General features: G+C 32.7%; 1 protein-coding gene across 1 annotated transcript in view; it reads left to right on the top strand.

Annotated features, from left to right (window-relative positions):
* Positions 1-25,224, top strand: part of LOC129808216 (probable G-protein coupled receptor Mth-like 1) — a 72,050-nt gene that overhangs the window by 3,089 nt on the left and 43,737 nt on the right. The window contains exon 2 of the mRNA XM_055858022.1: positions 9,924-10,140. Within this exon, the coding sequence (XP_055713997.1) occupies positions 9,924-10,140 (217 nt within the window). The remainder of the gene's footprint in view (positions 1-9,923; positions 10,141-25,224) is intronic.

Here is a 25,224-nt window from a genome sequence, read left to right as displayed (position 1 = left end):
CTCTAGATTTTTTTGGAAAAGCATTTTTTGTTTTTTGCTGTTTTCTAAAATTCAAAAATTCATATCTCCGGTTCTAATTATCCAGTGGTAGTCAGATAAAGCTAAACTGACGCGTAATTTCATCCTCTATAACTCTTGTGAACATATCAAGCACCTACGATGAAAATGAAGTATATTTTTTAAAGATTTTTTGAAAAAGGGCACCTAAAATGGTGCATTTTTCTGTGTTTTTTCCATCTTCTAGTAATTTTCCCACTTTAATAGAGCATTTTATAAGCCAACTACTATGCCTAAAAGTGAGTAAATTTAATATTCTTTCATATCTTTTTGGTTTAAATTTTCTATCCTAATTCGTTTATTCACAATAATTTATTCAAAATAAAATACATTAAAATCTCTTATTATATATAATTATATTAGTATCTTTGTCTAACCTACTGAAGAGCATTTTCTTTTGCACTCTCACTTACACATTTCATATAAAAAGAGGTGCAGTGAAAGGAAGAGACATATATAGAAATAGAGAGAGAAGAATAGTTGTTATCAGTGCCAAAAAACTATTCTTCTCTCTCTATTTCTATATAAGTCTCTTTCTTTCATTTCAGCTCTTTTTATATGGAATATGTCAGTGAGAGTGCAAAAGAGAATGCTCTTCAGTAGGTTAGAAAAAGATACCAAATAATTATATATAATAAGAGATTTTAATGCACTTTATTTTCAATAAATTATTGTGAATAAACGAATTAGGATAGAAAATTTAAACCAAAAAGATATGAAAGAATATTAAATTTACTCACTTTTAGGCATAGTAGTTGGCTTATAAAATGCTCTATTAAAGTGGGAAAATTACTAGAAGATGGAAAAAACACAGAAAAATGCACCATTTTAGGTGCCCTTTTTCAAAAAATCTTTAAAAAATATACTTCATTTTAATCGTAGGTGCTTGATATGTTCACAAGAGTTATAGAGGATGAAATTACGCGTCAGTTTAGCTTTATCTGACTACCACTGGATAATTAGAACCGGAGATATGAATTTTTGAATTTTAGAAAACAGCAAAAAACAAAAAATGCTTTTCCAAAAAAATCTAGAGGTGACCCGGACAAACAGATTGCAGATTTGAGGTCCTTAAATGACCCTCTAACAAGTTTTGGCACTCTCGTCAAAGACACCCACAACGTGTCGCACAGTGTATTTTTCGCTTTAATGAAAAATATTACGTATGAGTATTGTAGTTTTTATTGCCAAAAGAGTTTTGCTTAAAAAAATTGGAAGTATAAAAAAATAAATAAAATCAATTATGAATTTGAGAATTTAAAAATTCGCCATTTTTGAGCTTAAATATTTACTATATAGCAAATAGCTGGAGATTTGCAAAAAATTTTCTAGATTCCTTCAACCTTCTACTTTACAATTATGTGCAGACATAAGAAAGAAATAACTTTAGGTAGTCAGGAAAAATTATTTTCTGCATGGGACACCGGTGTTCCAATCGTCCTTAAAGGTTTAAGCACTTAATAAAGTACTTAATTCAGCGTTATTATCACACTCGCACATTATAATATGAGTCATTTAATATAATATTTAGAATAAGTCACTCAAAATATCCCCTAAAATAGTTTTAGCAGTTTGGAATTGCTTTTCGGGCGAAAATTATTTATCAGTTCATAACCGGTTCACAATAAATTTCAACTCAAAACACACCTTAGGAGTAATATAATCGAATTTAAGATAAAAATTAGTTAACGATTATGAATCGGTTCATTATCAGTCCAGAACCGATTGGAATCGATTCAGTTTTATCGGGAATTCCAAGACCTTTCCAACGAGCCCAAGCATGATATCATTCGGTTGAGAAGTACGTTCTTGGGAGCCTTTTTAAGCTTTGAACTTGAAAAACTGCTATTAGGAATGATTCAACGGTATTTTCGTCTAAGGACGAAATGTTCACTTCGATAATCTCTAAAACGTCTAAAACATATATAAAAATGAAAAAAACAGGGTAGGGGGAAAATTAGGGGTACATTAATGGTCCCAGGGTCGAGTTATGAGAGTTTCCCTGAAGGTTCAAAGTCGATATCTCTAACCCATTGGCCACTAGGACTGGTAAGGAAAATTAAGAATTCTGTATCATTTTGGCAATTTTAAGTTGATTATAAGAGATTTAAGATCACTTAGTTTTTTACTGATCATTTTAAACTTTTCACTGATAATTGATACTAATTTACTGGCCAAAAATGTTTTTTTTCCCCATGGAATGTCATTAAACTAAACAGTGCAGAGAAAATTTAATTCATTAAATTTTGCGTCATAATTTTTAATAATTACTTTGATGTTATTTTGTTAAGCTTTAATAGGGCTTGCAAAATTGAATTTATGTTTAATTAATGATTTATAAAATGAAAGTTTTATTATGTAAAATTAGTCGATATTAGTTCCCACCCCGTGGGCTTTATTCGATAATAAATCGGTAAATTGTTGATTAACACAAATATCCCTGCAGTATGGGAGCACTTTGTAGAATTAAATAATTAATCGTAGATCAATAGACTCCTGTCTAATCCGATTTAGTTATAATTAAAAAAAAAAACAAACATAGCGAATCGTCCCAGCTTTGCAAAATGCTCGAACTCATGACTTAGGCTTAGATGTTATAACGGAAACCAACTTTTGCAACACAACTCATTTGTCTGGCTTAGTAGAATTGTTTAGTGGTCCAAATCTTTAAAAAAAAAAAAAGCCTTGTGTTCACTTAGTAAATGTTTAATATTCAGATATTCGCAAAATTTTATCCAACTACGTCTTTTTTTTACCGGTTTACGATCACCTTGGATTGATTTATAAATCATCACCCAAAATTTTTACTTACTACTACCCAAGGTTACTACAATTATTGAATTTCGAAGAAAAAACAATTACCAGTAATCGGTAACATCAGCGGTCCATAATTGTTTGAAAGGGGTTCAGACTTGTCAAGGATTCAAAGGCCTATCTAATATACTCAAACATGCCCCAATCGATCAAGAAATACGCTTTAAATAGCCTCTTGAAGCTTTGACCTTGGAAAAATAATATTGGGTATGATTCGACGGTATTTTTGCATCCGAAAAAATGTAGGGGAAAGAACTCTCCCTTCGAACGTTCATGCCTTCGAATGTTCAGGCCTTCGAATAATGTGAATTTCTTTTAGCTTTCCTAAGATATTTATACAAAATTACAGCATAATTATCAATAATTGATAAAAAGCTAACTAATATTTGATAGAAATGTGTAAGACTCTTAGGAAAAATAAAAGGAAACTTACATTATTCGAAGGCATGAACGTTCGAAGGGAGAGTACTTTTTTGTTCTACAATGCTTTTTCGCTATATTCAAAATAAATATTTTTAGTAGGGTAATGGAAAGGGTCTCTCGGACGATTCTTCTAATCGTTTGTCCACTAACTTGGCCAACGGACTAACGACCTGTCAATTTTTTTCATAAATTGTCTGATTTACGAGGATTTGTCAACTGGATGGAAATGGAAGATTAAAATTCAGAATGGTTAATTCGGATATGTTATTGCTCGAACTCCACAGAGAGGGGAATAATATATAATAATACTCCAACATTTCTACCTTCCAACATTTGGGATCAATTTTCTCAATCAATCAATCAATTCTTCGCGTTTCAGATGATTTTTGTGAAATAATGTCACGCTATTTGTCCGTTTGTGCGTCTGTCTGTCTGGCTGTTACCGTGTCTACAGCCTAAACGGTAATAGTTTTCGGATATTCGAAGGATCCGGCCCCCATAAGTCGGCTGTCAACGTTTGAGCTCGTTGGGAAGGAATTGAAATTTCCAATCGGTTCTGAACCGGTTCATATCCGATAACATAATTTTTATTCGAAATTCAATTATATTACTCCAAAGTTATTTTGGACAATGTCTTTAGTGTTTTCTAAATCGGTTATATTCGGTTGTGAACCGGTAATGAACTGGTTATAAACGGATAAATAATTTTTGTCCGAAAATCAATTTTATTACTTTTAAAACTATTTTGTGCGATCTTTAAATCGGTTGAAAACCGGTAAACAGCAAATGATGCAAAAGTACTTTTGGGTTATAGTTTTTGGGTTAAAAAAATTCTTTATTTAATCACAGTGATAAAGTGTGTGTCTTGATTAATATAAAAATTTCCATAGTATTTTTTTCATAACTTTTTAAAATAAAAAAAAAATAAAGTAAACGGTCAAAACGTGTTAACCTCTGTTAACAATTTGTACAGCCAAAACATACATAATTTCAAAACGGATATAATTTAACGATCTTTCTAAATAATTACTTTAAAATGAAAATATGCTTCATATTCAACTCATTAATTGTTGGTTCACTTTAATGGTGCAATATATAGATTAAAAGAAATTAGGTAATTTCAAAAGTCACCCTCAACTTATTTAAGAAATAAAAGTAAACCCGCCTTTGAAAATATTATTATTTATTATCGCTTAGATCAATCTTCTTTCATTCCTACCATCATTTCTTCGTCTGAGGAATTTCCTAATCACCAAAAAGAATAATTTAACCAGTTTACAGTCACTTTCCATTTCGAGCAATCATCATGGAAATAAACAAAAACCTTTTAGTGTGGCCATTTAAAAATTAAATAACATATCTCCAATCTGGAATTACAGCAACTCTGATATGTGTCCAAATGGAGCGATAAAAAAAATATTTAAAGGCATACAATTTAAAAATAATCATTTATAAAGCATCCTTGGTTGGAATCAAAGGCGCGCGGGAATGTCGCGACAAAATTATAAATAATAAAATCGTCCGACTTTTGATATAATTTTGTTCACTGTGTGAAAAAAACCATTTGGAAATGGAGCAGAAAATTGTAGGAAATTCTTGGACACACACATTCGTGACAACAAGACCAGAAACAAACAATTTTGTGCTAAAAAAGAAAGTTTGCGAACTTATTGCTAACAAAATTCCTCATGATTTTTGCTCGAGAAAAAAAATGAATAGACTATAGAAGAATGAGGGCTTTTCTTGGGATACTTTTGTCTCCGGAACAATATCCGGGAATCAGAGGTTCGTGATGTGGAAATATTTCGGGGAAATTTCATTGTTGAAATTGTTCAACCTCATCTGCTTTCCGATGAAGTGTTCTCTCTCTTGCTCTTGAGGTAAAATACAAATAGTGTGTCAAGTGAAATAACAAGAGAATTTCAAATATGCGCTGAAATTCACGCTGACGAACTCATTTCGCATTTCAATGGCATTCAGAAGTATCAATCACATGGTATTTCCCCGGAAATCACACTCTCTAAAATGTCCTCAACCGGATACAGCAGGATTTCTACTCAAGGAGCAAGAATTATTTGGTTGAAATCTGTCCTACTACAGCGACATCTGTTGGACAAAATTCGAAATATGGCATAATATTTCAAGATGGCTCCACCTAGACTGTTATAACAGCGCTTTACGGTGAAATCATGAATTTTTAATGTTATGAGAAGTTGTAGTCAAATTAAAAAGGTATTGAAAATATCAACTTTGTGTTCAAGCATCCAGGAAACAACTTTATTTCTTGACTCTTGTAGGATAAAAATAAGATACAAATAAGGCTAAGGGAGAAAGGTCTTGTACGTCTTGTGTATAGGATTGTAGGTGTCAGTTGAAAGAAAGAAGAGCAGATACAGTAACATTTTCCCACTTATCAGTAAAGCAGCTTAAAGTTTCTCTTACGATAATCTTAGGGCTCAAGAATATTAAGCTTTCAAATTTTGGGAGTAGCACCCTAGACAGATTTATGCCCTAGACAGACTTACGACTTAAGCCGAGAGGCGGCTTAGTGGAAAATGCGGTTTAACCATTATTTCGAATATAAGTACGCTAAGTCGTTTCACGGCTAATCCTCAAGTCTTTCAAGACCCTTATGTTCTGAACACATTTACAACTTAAGGCAAGAGACAACTTAACGTAATTATAATCAAAATAATGATTAGAACACATTTTCTCTAGTTTCTGATTAAACTGTCTCTCGGCTTAAGCCGTGAACTGACTTAATTAGTGGGAAACTGATGGAAATTTAGTGTAATCATTGCTTTGACTATAATTACGTTAGGCCGTCTCTCGGCTTAAGCCGTAGGTCTGACCAGCACATCACGGCTTAAACGGAGAGAGGGCTTAGTGGGAAACTGATGGGAATATAGTCTAATAATTATTTTGATTATAATTACGTTAAGCCGTATATCTGTCCAGCATATTATGTCGACCATTTTTTTTCAATGTACAAGGGTCCCTTTATTATCTATGAATTCATATAGGATCTATAGGACGCATACTCTGAGGTGTCTGAAGCAGTGGCACCCAAAATCCCGAAAGCCAAAATCCCGAATGCCAAAATCCCGAAAGCCAAAATCCCGAATGTTTAAAATCCAGATAGGGATGAAATTATATGGAGGAAAATGTTCAGAATAATTTCCCAAGACACAGAAGATTTCCCTTTGGCTCCAGCAAGTGCGGGTGCAATCGTGGGAGTAGCTATGACACTTTTAAGAATTTGGGATTTTGGCTTTCGGGATTTTGGCTTTCAGGATTTTGGCGTTCGGAATTTTGGCTTTAGGGATTTTTACCGGGACCCGTCTGAAGTTTATTATTTAATTTAAAAAATCGCAATGTTTACAACTACCCCATGTTTAGTACTGCCCCAGTTTCCCCTATAATTATCGTTTAGCCGAGACACTTTTGTAGAATGAAACTCATACACAAAGATTGTCTTTCTGAGAAAATTCTTTAAGAATATGGTGGAGAAAATACTTCTTGGGCATTTTCCTGTAAAATGTCGTGTGTCACAAACAGCAGCCTAGTATCTTATGAAGGAGAGACAGAGGAGATATTTCCGAGATTTAAAACGACTGCACGTGTTCTTTGAAAGGAAATCTGATCCTTAAATTGAAACACAACTCAAATAATGTACTTTTACACACTCATGTCATAATATGAATCCACTTCTCAGCTTGAGAGATGTGGGATGGGATGGGATGAGTACAAACCAGCAGAGGGACGAACCCTCATTTTTCTATGGATTTGAGAACTCATAAAAATGAAGTCCTTCTCTCTTGTGGATTTTCACATGAAATTCTCATGAAAAATGCATAGGAGGAATATAGGGGAGGAAGAGACTACAGTTAAAAGTCCTTCTTTATGCTGAGATTCTCGGTATATACTTGAGTGTATTCATTGCAATTTTTATGAAACTCTTCAAGAGATTGATGCGCTTCTGCTGTTCAAGCTGTTTGCCTAGGCGAAAGGGAAAAATATAAAATGAAATAGCAATAAAAGTTTTCAAATAAAATTCGCACAATACACGTACTAAAAGCCTCGTTTTAAAAAAGGAATTGTATAGGTTATATGCTTTTTGAGTTATTTTTTAAGACCTCTGTACTTTAGCTGAAAATTGCTAAAAAAAATTATCGTTACGTTGAAATTGTCTTTTCCGCAAGCGATTAAATATTGACAGGACAGAGGAAAAAAGTAGCCGAGAGATTTTTAGTGCTGCTGCAGACAGTTGGAAAATTAAAATGGAAAAAAGAGGGAAAAGAGGCTGTTCAACTCAATCAATTCTATACATTTTTTCATTAAAAATTTCGAGTGATGAGCAACCAAGCGAATATTTTGGTTATTTAACTCTGTGAGTCATTAAATCTGTCTTTCTCAATTTGCAATGAAAATAACAATGTTGCACATTTCGGGTTTTTATTTTTAATTACGTTAATGACCAGCGCACAATAACTTTTGTTTGTAAACATGTTTTCAAAATTTTCCATGAGAATGAGCGAGATGACTAGATCTAGATCTCACTCACTCTCATTGAAATGTCAAAAACATGTTTATTAAACAAAAGTTATTGTGCGTTGGGCATTACAAAATGCTCGTTATTTATTTTTATTTTATATTTTTAAATTTTTTTATTGTTTATTATTTTTATTTTTAATGCTGCTAGAACTTTTTTTTTTACTGCACGAACTCCACAGAGAGAGCAGTATAATCTCTTGATATTGAGTTATCCTTACCCCCCAAGGGGTCGTATTTTGGTAGAATTTTGGAAATCTGAAGTTTCGAGTTTTTAGCGTTACGCTAAAAGAATCGAAATTCATATTCCCTTCCTGGTAAAAATGGGTATGCAGCTTTGGCTCGTGCAAAATGAGAACCCAGTTCATGCTTTAAAAGCTCCTCATTATAATCTTTCTATTTTTTCATACCCCCCCCCCCCAAATTTCCACCTTCCACCCCCCGGAGACCACTTTTGTCACGTTTCACGTTTCAGACAATCTTCAAACAAATCTTCACGTTTCAGACGATTTCTGACATATTTATTTATTTTATTTATATTTATTTTGATGTACTGGGCTATTTCTGCCATTTTTTATATTGTTCAGTTTACAAATTTATTATTCAGTTTACAATGTTTCGTGAAAATGTCCATTCAGACGCTTCAATCATTTGCACCGGTCGGGACTCGAGCTCACAACTGTAAAAGTCGAGCCGGGGGTCACACCGCCCAAGAGTCGAACGCTTTTACCAATTGCACCACGGACCCCCTTTTTCTGAGAAATATCATCACGCCGTTTGTCCGTTTGTCCATCCAGCTGTCGCCAGCTCTAGATGACAAACGGTTTGAGATAGCGACTTGGGACCTAAGGGGGACCCCAATAAGTCGACCCAAGGATCGTTAAAATGCCCCTCATTTTCCCCACCCCTCTCCTTCCCCTTCAAACCATGTTTTTTTTAAAATATATTTTTTGGATATGTTTTAGAGATTATCCAGGTGGATATTTTTCGTGTTTAGACGAAAATACCCTTGAATCATCCTAATAACGGGTTTTCAAGGACATAAGTTAAAGAGACACTAGAGAGCGCACTTATCAAGCTAGCGCTTAGGGGCTAGTTTTAGGTTCGTTTGAAAGGTCTTGGAATTTCCTTTAAAACTGAATCGGTTCTAATTGGTTCTGAACCGGTAGTGAACCGGTTCATAGCCGATAATCAATTTTTATCTGAAAATCAATTTTATTACTTTTAAAACTATTCTGGGGATCTTTTGAGTGATGATTCGGTACAAATCGGTTGAGAACTGGTAAAGGATAAAGGTATAGCATTTGAGGTGTAGCATCTAAGTCACGAGTTCGAACATTTCGCAAAGCCTGGAACATTTTGCCACCCCTTTTAATAAGAAATTGTTTATATACACAATAAAATGATTAAATCAATGCTTTCTTTCAAATTAAAGACAATCAACGGTAGGAAGATTTTATTTGATAACATGAATTGATTGATAGAGGCCCTAAGATTTCAAAAAAAATAACAAAAAATGAAAAAGTTCTAATCAAAGCCTTCAGGGAGCTTGGATTATCAGTAGTCATTGCAAAGAGGATGAGTGCTTCTCTATAATTTTATATGCTTATATGATTTGTCTCTTGAATGCCGCTTTAGCAATAAAAAAAAAAACATTAAATAAATAGAATGTTAACATAAAGTTCCTGAGGGAGGTAATGGCGCTTATGGCGCTTATTGTACTATATTCGTTTATTTATCCAGAAACTTTAAAAATTTGATTCATTTGGCTAATATTCAGGTCTATAAGGAAGTCATTTGTCAATCCTAATTTTTTATCAATTAATTAATCATCCTTTATAGTTCGGATAATCTTTTTATTGCAACACATTAAACTTTTGTTCGAAATTCTTTATTGATTATATTCTTCAACAGAAAAGATATAATCATTTAACAGTCCCCTCTGCAGAGTAGCATTTATCAGGTGGTCACTGATTAATAATACCAGCATTTTCTGAAAGAGAGAGAGCAAAAGCAATAATTTTTTTTGTGTTAATCTGAAAATTAATCAAAATCTTTCTGTTCAACTTATCTTACAGGATATAAGATTCGCGCTATATTCAGCGGGACTCTTCATCTCGGTGGTGTTCCTGCTGGCGACTCTGATGGCGAGTTTCCTGGTGCCATCGAATCACCATGTCCTGCACTGGCGCTGCCAGACTCACTATGTGGCCTGCCTGCTTGTTGGTGATCTCCTCTTGGCAATTACACAGATTTCTGGAAATTCAATAATTGGACCAGCTTGCACAATCATTGGTGAGTTCCCCTTTTTTTTTAGTTCCTCTCATTGGATTTCGCTTTATACTGCCATCCATTGGCAAATGAGACAGAGATAAATGGGTGAAATTGGATGAATGGTTAGCAAGAGAAATGGGCAGAAAAAAAATACGAATCAAATTGCTGCTGTTTGGGGATTATATTATTGATGCTTTGGTGATTTTATTAATTTTTTATTGCCGTCAAAAAGGGGGTATAAATTTCTCAATTGTTTCCAATCGTGATGCTGAGAAGGTTATATGATGAGGAAGATGATTTTTGGCGTGCTTGGTATAGAGTTTCTTTCTTCCAAATAACTGATCGCGCAAGACGTTCTCTGGGTTGAAAATGATCGTGACCCAATTTTATACAAAACATAAAGACATACACTTGCTCTTGTAACGAAAGGAATAAACAATAGTTATTAGAGAGACAGCAAAACAATATTTTAGTAAATTGCTATTTAATTGGATTTTGTGTTTTGAGAAGAAGTCAGGCGGAAGTTTGTGCTTTTTTTTTATAAGCACCGTTGTTTTATTAAAACCTCTAAGATGTTGTATAGGAGGTTTTTTGAAAAAAAATATTTGTTAAGCAAAAATGACTGAAAACAGACCACGAAGAAATTCCGTATTTTTTCACGGAAATTATGTAATTCACTGTGACACTGCAATTTTGCATAATTATTGAAATGACAGAGTGTGAAGTTGTTTAGAAAACTTCCCTGTTTATTTGAAAGACATGTACGCCCTGATGTTTTACTTTTTTTGTGCATTTTTTACAGTATACATCAAACGATAAATTACCCGTATTTGTAGCTTACGATGGGATTTACTTTGTGATGCGATTTTCTTCCAAAGGGGGAAGTATCAGAATGATTAAAATTTAATTGAGGAATATTGATTGTTCGATGAGTTTTCAATTTTTATTTAAATCTTAAACAACGAAAGATTTCTTCTTGCCTATTAGGGGAAAGCGCGCTACCTTCGGGCGACTCAAGCTTCGGACAATTTAATTTTTTCTCTATGTTTCTTACACACAGAAAAATAAATCAAGTAAAACTTACTCGAATCGATGTTGAATTAACTCTTTTTCGTTGTGATTTTCGATTAACGATTTTTTAGAGTTGATTTTACTTCTATTTAGGGCCAATTAAGCTAATTCAAAACCTGCTCCAAATGGAAATTTTTTGCTACTCCAAATGGAAACGTCATTGTTTTCACGATAAATACAGTACTAATATTATTATATTTATATATTTTCTATACCACAGTTTCATTATTTAGTTAATTTTTCTCCAAATAAAGCGGAAATCCATTCATATTCACAAATTTTAATTTGTTAATTTCTCAGAAAAATTAAAAGTGTACCTTTTCACCATTGAATTTTTCATCGATCGACCATGTTTTCCAATGAAAAACCAAATAAGGTGACTGTTGTTTATTCGTTTTTTTATTTATTTATGTCATATTTCTGGCTAATTTTAGTTAAATTAAGTTCTAATCTTTATTATTAAAAGTACGTAAAGTTTTCAAATGAAATAATTACCTATTTAGTAAAAAAGGGTTTTTCTGAAGTGTCTGCAAATGCTTCAATAGGAAACCCCGGAAGTATGATTTTTTTGGAGAGATTTTCTTATTGTCTAAAATGGGAAAGGAGAAAAGACCAGGAATAAGAACAAATCCTACACTCAGGAGCAACTCAACAAGGTTTTGGAAGCCTTTCGTCGCAGTTTCACTTACGCTGTTTGTCTCCAATTAGAAGCTTTTCCTTGTCTCCATTTGGATTAATTTTTTTTCCAATAGGAGCATTTTGCACTCGCGTATTTTTCTTGTATTTAAGAAGTTTTCAAATTATATCTAAAGAATTTTCACTAAACAGTAGCATTCTAGAAGAGTCAAGGAACAAATTTATGTAATTGTCTTCAGAAAAAATATGAATTTAATGTGTTGAATCTTCTGTGAAAGTTAAAGCGTCTGGAAATGGTTTTGAATTAGGACATTTACCCTAGGTGTTATATTCGGAAAAGTCGCTTTAACTTTTTTTCCTAAAATTTACATGACTGAAAATAACTCGTTTTAAGAGTTAAAATAACTCGTTTCAAGAGTTAAAAAAAATCTTTTTTACAGTTAAAATAAATCTTTCAAATACCAAAATGAATATGTTTTGCAATTTTATGTTTTTTTTAATTTTATAATTTTATTTATTAATATTTTCTTGACATCAAGTTCCTTATGTTTCGAGCGAAATATCACGTACGAATACGCACATGTCTTCCTGAAACACTGTTAGGCATATTTCTAGTTGATGTTCCATATGAACTTTGTCACACGAAAATCTTCTTGACTGAAGTATATTCTTAAAATGAAAACACTTAAGCATATACACTTCAGTCGAGATGAAATTTTACATAGAAAAAGAGTAATAATTACATCGATATCCGATGAATTTAATCAACTTGCACGAAGAGTTGTTTCAACTCTATTTACTAAAATTTGCAACGAAAAGAGTAACAATTACATCGACATTCGTAGAGTTAATTCGACTTTGCCATATAGTTGTTTTAACTTTTTAGATTTTTTCTTAAGTGTATGGATTTCACCCACAGGGTAAGATGGGGTAATTTGGAACAATGTCTATTTTGGAATTTTTGAGAATTTCTCACTATTTCAGATGGACGATGAGAAAAAGAAATCCGCGAAGAAGTGCAAGACTACGTGCGAGACTACTTCTTCTTTCGTTTTCTCTTTTGTCATCGAAAACTGTTGGGAAATCTTAAAGTTCAGAATTAGACATTGTTCCAAATTACCCCATCTTACCCTAGCTCTTTTCTGAAAATTTGAGGCATTGGACTTAGCTATTAAAATATAATATTTTAATGGGCTAAATTTATTTATAACACATAAAAACAAAGATTTGTGCGAAGCATAAATCGTCCGAAGGTAGCACGTTTCCCCTAGATTTTTGTTTATACCTGCAAGTTTACTGGTGGGCGGGGCCTATTGTTACTAGGTAAACCACGTCTTCTATAATACTTGTATAGGAAATAAATCATTAAACGTTTTAAAAAGTTCTGGGTTAAAAAAAAATTATTTTATACCAGAAGAGAGAGAGGAGGAGCAAATGAAGAAAAGGATTATAAACACATATGGAAGCCACGCCCATTTATATATATTGTTTCGACCAAATTTTTCTAAAGATCGAATGGTGCACTTTAAAATACGGGCTGTGATCCAAGTCCAAATGCAGTGTAATCATTTTAAGTATGTATGTGATTTTCCCAACAAAATTCGATACCTGATGAAGAAGGCATTCATCCTTGAAATGATGTTATAAAGAATAATATCGTGAAAATGAAAAGGGGTCTAGTGTTTCAGTCCACTTAAGAGAATTTGAAAACATAAAAATTTTTTCAATCGAACTGTAAAATATGTGAGATTCCTAATAATGTCACCTAGTGTACTTATTTTATCTACCAAGGAAGCTCCGCCCAATAATCAATCACGCCCCTACTCTTTTATTTTCAAATTTGAAACACTTTTTAGCGAAATATTACAAATAATTCTGAGTAAGGCATCTTAATTAATGTGATCTTGCCAGTGATCCGAAGGGTTTCAAATGTAAAAATAGGCCACGCCCACATAAAAGTCGTTTGGAGTAAAAAAGAGCTATTTTAATAGGGAAATGCATATGCAATAGGCCTCTTTTTGCTTGAGTTTTTCATATAATACTTGCTTTAAAGAATCCTAAAAATGGTTCAAAATTATAAGTACATTCATATTCTGCAATAAACGTTATCTTTTAAGTATAATTGTGATGAAAGAAAAGAATAGCATAGTGACAAACTTAATGTTTTTAGTTCTCAATTTGACGAAAACTTGCATTTTTTTCATAAAATTGCTTTTACTATACAGAAAAAAATGTTTCGTAAATGTTTCAGAATTCCTATTTGGGACTTACGAACTGCTCGTAAATCGAATAACCCACAAACAAGTTCGTAAAAGTTTGTACTTTTTTTACAAACATTGTTCGTAAGATGATTAGGTACTTGACGAGCATTTTTTGTACTTTTACAAACATTCGTTCGTATATTTTTGTTTGTCTGGCAATAATTTACGATCAAATGATAAAATTTTACGAATACTTTTTATGTGTTTACGAATATTTACGAACAAATGTTTGTAAAAGTACAAAAAATGCTCGTCAAGTGATTATCTCACGAACACTGTTTGTGAAAAAAGTACAAACTTTTACGAACTTGTTTGTGGGTCATACGATTAACGAGCAGTTCATAAGTCCCCAATAGAAATTAACAAACATTTACGAACAATTTTACAAAATATTTCTTTCTGTGTACTGTAAGAAAAAAATGTGAAAATTTTCTCTAAAATCACAGTTTAATCAAAAATGCCACATTTTGGTGAAAATTTCTTATAATAGAAGCTTTTGTATTTGAGGAACATTCTTTTGATAAACTTGACAAACAAGTGATAAACGTGGCAAATCTTTCCTCTCTCAAAGTAAACTGATACTTAAACATCGAATTTCATTGAATTCCCTTTAATTTAAAAGCTTTTAAACCTTTTAAAAACTACAAATTTTGCAGTGAGTTTGTAATACATGAAGTGTCATTGGTCTTTAACTCAGAAGAGCAAATATTTATTAAAATTATACACTATATAAATATTTACAAATGTTAAATATTTGAACTTCTTTCATCTGCTGAATGTGCTGAAATTGGTGGTTTAATACACTATATTTGACTCCTAAAAGCATTCCGAACTTCTGCATTAACCCACTGCAATCATCAATAGGGTTCCCTTTGGGAAAATCATTTGTGAGATTGATGTTGTAAATTATTCTCACTCATGCACGCGGCTCGGGAATCCATCATCATTCCTACCCCTCAGAATCTGTCCCTGCCCATCATTCATTTTGGCCATGTGAACAAGAGTATAAAGTTCCCTGCCAAAAAATATGATTACGCATGTTTACAGTGCTTTTACTGCTTAAACAAATTTCCCCGAAAAAAAAAGACATGAACTAGCACTGACTAAGTAAATAGTAAATATACGATTGAGCATTTTTGTTCCCATACATAAAATTCAGAAGTTAATGAACTGGGAAAAATGCGTTGGAGCTTCAAAGTGAGGTACTCTTTTAATACAAAAGTCAAACATTATACTTCTTTTTTTTTATTGTAATTTCAATGTGTTAGAAAAGAGTTGGTGAAAAATTTGGCAATAACAGAAGGAAATGAAAGTAATTTTAATGTGGAAAGAATTGAATTTAAATCTATAATTTGTAAAATTGTAAATCAATCACAGTTTTCAAAAGACAATTTTTTTGGGTGTGTTGAGAAATTCCTTTCACCATTTTTAGAAAGATGTAGAAGAGAATTTAAAAAAAAACAGTGATAGGTTCAGATATTGTTGTGGTTGATGAGATTTTTTTCAGGAAATTTCGAAGTGCTTTCAATTTTGAAAGATTTTGAAAGGTAAATAATATCGTTGAAAAAAAGAGAAAATTTGTTCGAAATGATTGTTAACCTCCAAAATTTAACTCATGCAATATTTTGTAAAATTGTTTGTAAATGTTTGTGAATCCATACTGGGGACTTACGAAATGTTCGTAAATCATATAACTCACTAAAGACTAAAAAGATCGTAAAAGTTAATACTTATTCCACAAGAATTGTTTGTAACAGTATCCCTTGATGAGCATTTTTTGTTCTTTTATAAACATTTGTTCGTAAATGTTTGCACCATGGAAAAATATTCGTCAAATTTTGTCACTTGGTAGTAAATTTTTGTTAATGTGACGAACAATGTTCAGAACAGCTACAAACTTTTAGAAATTTTTTAGTGGCTTATACGATTAACAAACATTTCATAAATCCCCAGTAGGAATTCACAAACATATTTACGAATTATCAGTGGTTCTCTATTTTAAAGAATTTGAATACGAAAGAATAGTTTAACCAGACGGCCAACAAAAGGGTAAAAAATGACTAAAATCGATTTACAAACACCTTGCTGAATAATGGATCAGTTAAATTCAAAGATCGGGCCAGGGTGAGGGGAGAATGAGATCTATCTAACTTTCTAATCTCTACGATACTCTACATAGCGGTGAATGTCGTGCTCTAGGAAATTTTCATTTACTCGTATACTTCGTGTGAGCAACACATATGCACCATGATGTAATTGTCTTTTTGTATGCTCTCATAAAGTATTCGGGTAAATTGATTTTCTTTTATGTATTTTTAAAGTCAGCATGAGCAATGAGTATATTTGTCACTTGTTTGAAAACCCATTAGGGGAATTACGATCTTTGTGAAGATAAAGTATGGCTTTCTTGATGATGCTTTCTACAAGCTTTTTAGTGTCTTCAGGTCATTTACAACAATATTGTTGTAAATGAACTGTAAATATTGTTGAGGATCTGACTTTTTGAGAGTGACAAGGAGAACCAAAGCTTTGGGGAGCGACAGTAATAAAATAAAGCCTAGGCAATACATCAAACTTAACCATCTAATGACAATCTTGAGTTCGTGAGAGAGGGAGAGGTGCCTTTTTGCTTCTTGAGAGGGAAATATCTGTGGGCAACATCCGGTCTCATAGTGATGTCTGTGGTCTTATAGGACCACGGACGGAGGACAGGTCTCTTCATTCGTTGAAATAGGGTTTCCTGTATGTATTGTGCCACAACATTTCTAATGATGAGGCAAAATTAAATGGAACCAGAGAAAACTCACTCAAGGTTTAGACGGGACGTCCTAAAGGGTGAGTAGCAGAATCTTCTGCAAGGTTTTTGACGGCACGGTTCTCCCTACGCTATAGGTACGATCCCCTTCTAATGGTACTGCGCCACGACGTTATGGCGATGAAACAACGGGCGTTAAATTCCCAAGTGTTGTTCAATTCCTTTTCAGAAGATCGTAAAAAACACATACACAATTGAGATATCATCGAAATCGAACATTGGAAATTACTAAATTGTGTAGTAAATAGTTGTAGTATTTCAAAAGACCGTTCATTTACAGTTTTAATGATTCAGTTCTGACAATTAGAACTGTTTTTGAACTCGGCGATTTTATTCAGGAAATTCGGTTGGTATAAAATTTTTGTGCTTGTACTGAATAATCGATTCCATACAAAGTTTAAGCCCAATCGGATGTGATTGAGTTTCATCTCAGATAACAGAAGTTACAATTGTAAAGAAGCACAACTAAAAAAAAATAAATAAAGCGATCCAACTCAACACAAACCACTTATTGAGTTTTAGAAAAGGAATCAAATGTGGGAAGAAGACATTAAATTTTCTCTATATAAAGAATTTTTATGGTTTCTCCTTGGAGATCGATTGAAATTACAACTCCTCAAAGCAATTTTATCGTTCTTCTCGCAGCTCTCTTCAAACTAAAAGATATTGACTTACATACATTTTGGTGTGTTGTCTAAAATGGCCAAAAAGTAGCAGAAATAAGAGAACCTTTTTCTTCAACTCTCTACAAATTGCCCTAAAGAGTGTATCAAATCCATATAAAACTTTCTATAACAATAAACAGTATATTGACGTGACTTGCAGTTAAATTGAAATCAAATTTTATCTTACCAAAAGCACTATTTTGCTGATAGGTAAATATATATACATACCTTTGAAGAATTTTATATAACATCGTGCACACAGCACACAAACCTACAAAAAAAAAAAAGAATCTCTTCTTGCATGATCTTCAATCTCATCGCAAGCTAGAGTCCCAGATAGAAACGTCTTTCAACTTCCCATCAACATTTCAAATCCAATGTGTCGATTATTTAGAGAATTTACAAAATTTATGCCAGATGTTTTATGCCAATTGAAAATTATTATTATAGTAACATTTTACCCATTTATTTTCCCCTTCTGCCATTACATTTCCAATCCAATCCATTTAAATGTGATCTCTCGTGGTGCATTCTAAATGACCTCTGATGAGACATATTTTCCCATTAATCCCAATTCAATTAGTCTCTCTGCCTGTTTAAAAAGCCATTCAGCACTTTTTTTTCATTAAATCAACCAACAACCATTATAGTAAAATTTATTGGGATATTTTCTACATTAAATTGCTAAGGGAAATTGTGCAAATGCATTCAATCACATGATCAATTGCTCTATGCAGAGTGGAAAAGCTCTCAATATCTTTTTGAGTATTTTAATGCATTTCAACAAGCGTTAGTGAATAGTATTATTATTTATAGAGAAAATATATTTTCAAGAGTTTGCTCTAAATTGTCTTCTCTCTCTTCCATCATGTCTGGGTCTTTTTGTGCACGCATTCGTATTCTTTAGAATAATAGTATAAAATAGAATGAGGAGAAAATGTAATATTCTGTGAGAAATTGCATAAGATTTGAGCAAAATAATCTCCCTATTTATGTATTCAAAGCACAGATTGCACAAAATCACAAATTTTCAACATTATTTGCCGAAGAAACATCACATAAAATGTGCGATTAATATGCAAAGAAAGCCCCAAAAGAAAGGTGAATAAAGAACGGAGAAAAAAATTGTGAATTCCAGAGTAGAAATTAATGCTAAGTATGTGAATATCATCAATTTTTTTTAAAGCATTTCTTGTCGATTTTAAAGAATTTTATAAATAAAAAAAAACTTAGATTAAAACTATTGCAAAATCGTAAAAATGTCTGTTATTCGATATAGAAAAGGCAATGTAATAAATATTAAATTCCAAACACCTCATTTTCTCCTCATTCTCTCGTGTCCGCCGCCGGCTTAACGTTAATCATTTATCTTTATATGGCTTACATTCGTAAACTAGGTAGAACTGTTTTCTCTTTTAAAGTAGGTAACAACCCTCTAGAACTTTTATTGTTCGTGATTCCGACACTCGAGACGCTGTAGTTGCACATAATCGTTGGTTGGATTAGCAACTGTGCTAACTGCATTTACTTTGGACAACGTATACTGACACAAAGCAAATGCAGTCAGCACAGTTGCTGATCCAACCGACATGCATAATCCCGGTATCCCTCGTAGTAGAATATTTTGTAAAGTTCAGAATTACGACAAATGCCTAACGAACTGCAAAATCTAAAAGCGATTGTTGTCTTATGCTCAGATTTATAACAGTTTTAAAAGAAAATGTACTAAAACGATCATTTAGCCACGCCCCTGACAACTTCACTATCTGTTTTTCTTATAAAGAGAAGGAAATGTTCTCTTTTTAAATAAACTCTCAAACGTCATACAAAATAAATATTCTTTCCCAATATTCTTTTTTTTTTTTTTAGAAATATGCAATTTGATAATTGTTAAAATTTTCCTATCCTCTTAAACGCCAAAAAGGCAGACAAAACTTTGAAAAAAGTGTACAAAGCAGACCCCTTTTTTCTAGCGCCTATTATCACAAATTTACAGTATGTAAAGAAATCTGTAAAATAAAAAAAAAACATGAATAAGTCCTGTGGTCTGGGGAAAAGTAAAACTGAGATTCGTCACAGTTGTACTAAATTCTGAAGGGATGAATATGAAAGGGAAAACCAATTGTATCACATGCATGCAATGCATGAGATTCAAACTCTTTATGCGAATCATATAATTTGATTGTAAAATAATGGCTTTTGTTTTTTTTTTTACTTATTAAATAATATGAAAATCAGGATTAATACCCCGATTTATTAGATTATTTTGTTGATATTTTACAAAGGAGTAGTCTAGCTTGAAAATTTATGTCGGTATTAAGTTATTCCATTTGATTCCTATATTTCAAATGTGTGAATATTTTAATGACGCAATGCGATATTTTGTGATTCCCAATTTTATTGGTACTATATTTCACTGAAAATTTGAAAGAGGAAATCTTTCTCCTAAATATTATTTTTAGTACATGATTGTTCTCATGTGCTTCTACATTATCGACTTTTCTTAGTGTTGATTCCTGTCCTGTCAAGACTTTTTGGTGGCTTTGAAACACCAAGAAGATTGTGAAAAACAGTCGTGACAGAAACCAACATAAAGAAAAGTCGATTATGCAGAAGCACATGAGAACAGTAATGTTCTAAAAAAAATGTTTAAGAGAAAGATGTGATTTTTCATTGGAATAGCACAATATTCTATTTATGATTCTGTTTATGGTGCTATTCCAATGAAAAAATGAGCATGTTTTTTAGCACATTACTGTTCTCAAGTACTAAAAAAGACCATGATTGTTCCCACATGTTATTTCACAAAGAAAAATTGATATGTTTTTTTTATATTGGTGAGTACTAAAGTAAAAAAAAACGATCGTTTTGATTAAAACTTGTGCAGTTATAAATTGAAGTGTTTTCAATAAAAATGAATAGAAATATGCAGACAAAAAACGAGGATTGGTGAAAATATGAAGATTTTGTATGGAGAGAAGAACCTATCATCATGTCTTTCATGATAAAGGAAATGTGCAAAACACTAAGAGAATAAAAATATTAAATTAATATTATTTTATTATATTTCCGTCACCGAGCAAGCTTTCACCCGATCACAATGCCATCTGACATTCATCGAAATAACATGGGAACAGTCATGATCTTTTTTAGTACTTGAAAACAGTAATGTACTAAAAAAAACATACTCATTTTTTCATTGGAATAGCACAATTATTCATGTGCTCCAATTTTGTAAATTTTAAACGTTGCCAAATACTGCCGATTGCTAATACACATAGCTCTCCGATATTCAACTCTACGATATTCGGGTGACAGCTGTCAAGCACACTAGAAAGTCATAAAATCCCCTTTTTGCATAGGTTTTTATCTGTTATATTCGGTCCCAATGAGCTGAATATCTGAGATCTCAGTGTACTCGAACGTCGATAATTGATGAGTCGTAGCTCGTAGGCGACTCTAGCGCTATCTATGGCTGCTTAACGGGAATTGGCTTTAGTGAATCCATTTGATTCCAAAGTTGATTTCTATTTGAGATTCCATCATATTTTTTTCAGTGATCCCACACTGAGAAAAAAAAGAGGGTGCAATTAACTTTTTTTCTTCATAATTTTAACACTTTTTAGGTGTAAAAATATATCAACATTTTTTTAATGTTAATTTTACACCTTTTTAAGGGTAAAATTAACATGACATAAGGTAATTTTAACCCCCAATACACCTAAAAAGGGTAATATTTGCAACGATTTTGGATCAATACTGCAGGGTAAAATTAACATTTCAGGAATGTTATTTTAACTTTTTCAGATTTCTCTCAGTGCATGGAATCTATAAACTCCGGCAGAAAAATGTGTTGAAATTTCCAATTTAAATAACCACTTAATATTCTATCAAATTTTGAAGGAGTAGTGTACTTTCCAAATTTTGTTTTTGGGTTATATCGCGCTGTTCGTTTTTTAGCATATTGGAATTTTAGAATTTTTTTTCTAAATATACTAAACCCCAAATAGAAATCCTAATTAAGAAAATAAGAAAAAGTAATATTATTTACTCAATTCGTGATCTTTAGAAACAAATTGCATCTTTTTATCTTGATCTCCATCGCTGTTCTAAAATTAAGACTTATATTACCAATTTTACTATACGTGATTTTTATATGCTTTTTACAACACGAACATTTAATGTAACCCAATTATAGAGTGAAATGCTAGATACCTCTTTTTTGAAAACATGTCTCGATTTGAGGTCCATGATAAAATGTTCTTCTTTTGTATCTTGTTTCCAAAATGATTACTCATTGTGTCTGAACATAATAATCATGCAGTAAAGTTTTGTATTAAAAAAAAGAAAAGAAAGAAGCAGGGTGAAGAATTGAAATTAAAATGATTGCCATATATTTCTTGTGATGAATTGATCGAATCATGAAAGCTAGATTCTTCGATTTATTCTCAATAATATGAATTTTTGATAAGGTTCAAGTGAATATTTATCATCGTCTGAATGCCTTATCACCCTCGTAGCAACGGGCTTCTTTTTTCACTTTTGACTCTTCTCTCACAACCCATATTCTAATGAGAATTAGATACACGAGTAATTCCGTGTGAAGTGGTTCTTTATGTGACCAATAACAGACGGCACGAGTGATGATGATCTTGAGAATCATGTCAGACACTCTGTTCTTTAACTATATCTCAAGAGAAACATTTTTACAGTGGTCTATAAAAAATCGCCAGGTATTGTTTCTGCGGCAATTTAAATCATTTTAAATGAGAAACTTTGTGTTTTATGACATTAATAAATAATATGCGGGGGGGTTAAAGAGTCCCATGACAGTTAAATTCATTAGATACGCAGGCCGATGGATTCATGGCTAAATGAGGGCGAGTGTTTTGTGCAAAATTCAGCATAAATGGTGGGTATTCAACCAACCCCCTTGATTTTCCCAATTTGCTGCAATTGTGCAAATTCATCAGAATCTTTTTGCCCATAAATGACTTCCCTGCAAACATTGGTTCGTGGGCTCTTTTATATATTTGTGTGCGGGAAATGTTGTAAAGCAAAGATATGTGGGATGGATATTTTTTTTTTAGTTTTCAGGGATTCAATTTTTCTCTCTCTCCTGAATTATTTATTGATCTATGAATTCGTTGGTTGAGTTGATAAATTGGCAAATGGCTCGTTTAAGTGCATATTTGGCGATTCACAGCGACAATTTATTCTTTGTCATCGTTCTTTGGAATATTTTATGAAGATTTTGTGCAATAAATAAACTATCTGTGGGGAATAAATTATCTATATAGAATTTACATTTTTAAGCGTTTGTCTTGGCAGAGATGGGGAAAAAGAATAACGCAGAAATTATTCTTTCATCTTGAGAAAATCCTACAATAAAAGATGAAAATGGCTTGCTGAAGAACAATAGATTTTGCGTAATGCTTAAGATCAAGAATCTGACGCTGACTGCAAATATTTTTCCAATTTTTATTTATTTTTTGTTAAATTCGGTAGCAAAATTATTGCACGGGTATAATATCAAAAACTTTATTGTTTTTTTAATCTGTTAATCTTTAATGTAAATATACTCAACTCTCTGATATGTAGATGACAGCTGTCAAATACTCGAAAATTCAAAAACCTCTTCTTCACATGAGTTTTCATCTGTTATTTTCACCCCAAATCGTTCGGGTAACGGAGAGTCGAGTTGATCGACTTTTTATCATAATGTCGTCTGATGTGTCGTACGTTAACGACAACAACGTAAAAATTCTTTTTACGTGTCGAGTGATAAGTATCAATCAACACGTGGGACGATTTTTTTTTTCGATGACGTCCGATGACTTCTTTTAACTTTTCTTTTTTTTTTAACCGGCGCCAACGCTACATTCAATTTATGGTTTTGCTACGAATAAGAACCCCTCACTACTCGAAAAACCGATGAACTTAATGAGTTGGGGACCTGGCCTACGCCGTCGCTCGGTACGAGCCTAGGTCAGATTTGTCTCATTCAAAAATATAGTCTGCCCCTTGCCTAAATGACTCTCAAGGTTTTTTATCCCGATCAAACAGTAGCCTTTCAATAAATTGTCGTAAATAGGCCATAATTTCTGATTTTAGTTCGTCATTTCAGTAAAAGTGCTACAATCGGTTAACCATCTTTTCGAGTAGTATGTTGCACAGACCTACGACTTAAACCGAGAGATGGCTTAATGTAATTATAATCAAAATGATGATTAGACTGCATTCCCATCAATTCCTCACTAAGTCGTCTCTCGGCTTAAGCCGTAAGTCTGTCTAGGGTATAAGACTCCCTTGTGTCCTGTTCTAGTCTCCCAAAGGCTGAAGGAAAGGTTTTGGTTCTAACCCTAATTCTTGCCATTTTGCTTCATTTTTATTTTTCGGTTATGGTTTAAAGTACGGCAGCCATTGCGCTAAAAAATTTTTTCCTACTCAAAATGTCATAAGAGAGATTGAACAAATGGTCATATGACATCCTTATGATCTTAGCTAACTCCCTTAATTTTTGTTTTTGCTGCCACATCAAAAACCTGAAAACCATATCTGAATCATCTTAATTAAGGGTTAAGAGTCCGGTTAATAATTATTTAGCTTGGATTTGGTGTGTTGGAAACGAAACTCAAAATTTTCCGTTTTGAAAAAGCACTTAAATCAGGGGCCCATCAAGTCTAAAAAAAGTGAAGCTATTTTTCAATTTTCCTTGTAAAAATTTTGCAGATTTTTTGCAGAAATTTTGAGACTTGCTCATAGTTTTTGTATAATTTTGGCGAACATTATGAAATATGTATTTTTAGATAGCTTTTAATCCACGATTTCGAAATATATCAGACTGATAAGTCAATTCTTCTTAGGAAAAAACTTGCTAATAGTCTTCAATGCCTCTATGCAAAAACGTATGGAAAAATGAAATGTCGAGAGGCCCCTGACTTAAGTAGATTACTTATAACAGCTATATAACATAAAAACCAGTAGTGGTCCGATTGCTGTCAAATTTTGATAATTATCATTACAAGAATGCATGGTTCGAGATACATTAAAGAATTTTTGATAATAGCGACGTCTATGCGTCCTACGGATTTATTAAATGACCTGTTATATACCACGGAATCTTACCTCATACATAGGGCCAAGAACCCTGCTTTCAAACCCTCCCAATAATTCTCGATTCTGTTTGTTGAGAAGCCGCGTTTCTGACGAATACATGAGGACAGATAGGATCATATTCTGTCTTAGCAGTTTTGATGACAATCGTTTAATGTTTTCGTCAAACGCGAACGCTATGAAAGGCGTCAATAAGCAATCAATAAGCATTGAAAACTCATCGAAATGTCTATCAAAAAGTTTAAATTTTTGTGTAGTGGAAGACTAACCAATTGCGATTTAGTTGTTGATAACTTAAAGGTTTTCTAAACAACAAACAAGCCTCCGAAATCTTTGTGTGGATAATATTATAGGGAAGAGTGTAAAGGTTACATTCCTAGTTTCAATTTTACAGTATCTCACTATGACCGAATTATCCAGTTGGAATGCAAGTGATTTCACACCGGAAAAACTGTCTCATTTGATATATTCGTTCTAAATTTTCGGTAGATTACTGACGGCAATTCATATACGTTGTTGGCCTCATATCAATGTCCAATAA

This window comes from Phlebotomus papatasi, chromosome 3 (assembly GCF_024763615.1).
Source record: "Phlebotomus papatasi isolate M1 chromosome 3, Ppap_2.1, whole genome shotgun sequence".
NCBI classification, from domain to species: domain Eukaryota; kingdom Metazoa; phylum Arthropoda; class Insecta; order Diptera; family Psychodidae; genus Phlebotomus; species Phlebotomus papatasi.
This window is presented reverse-complemented; position numbering and strand designations above follow the sequence as displayed.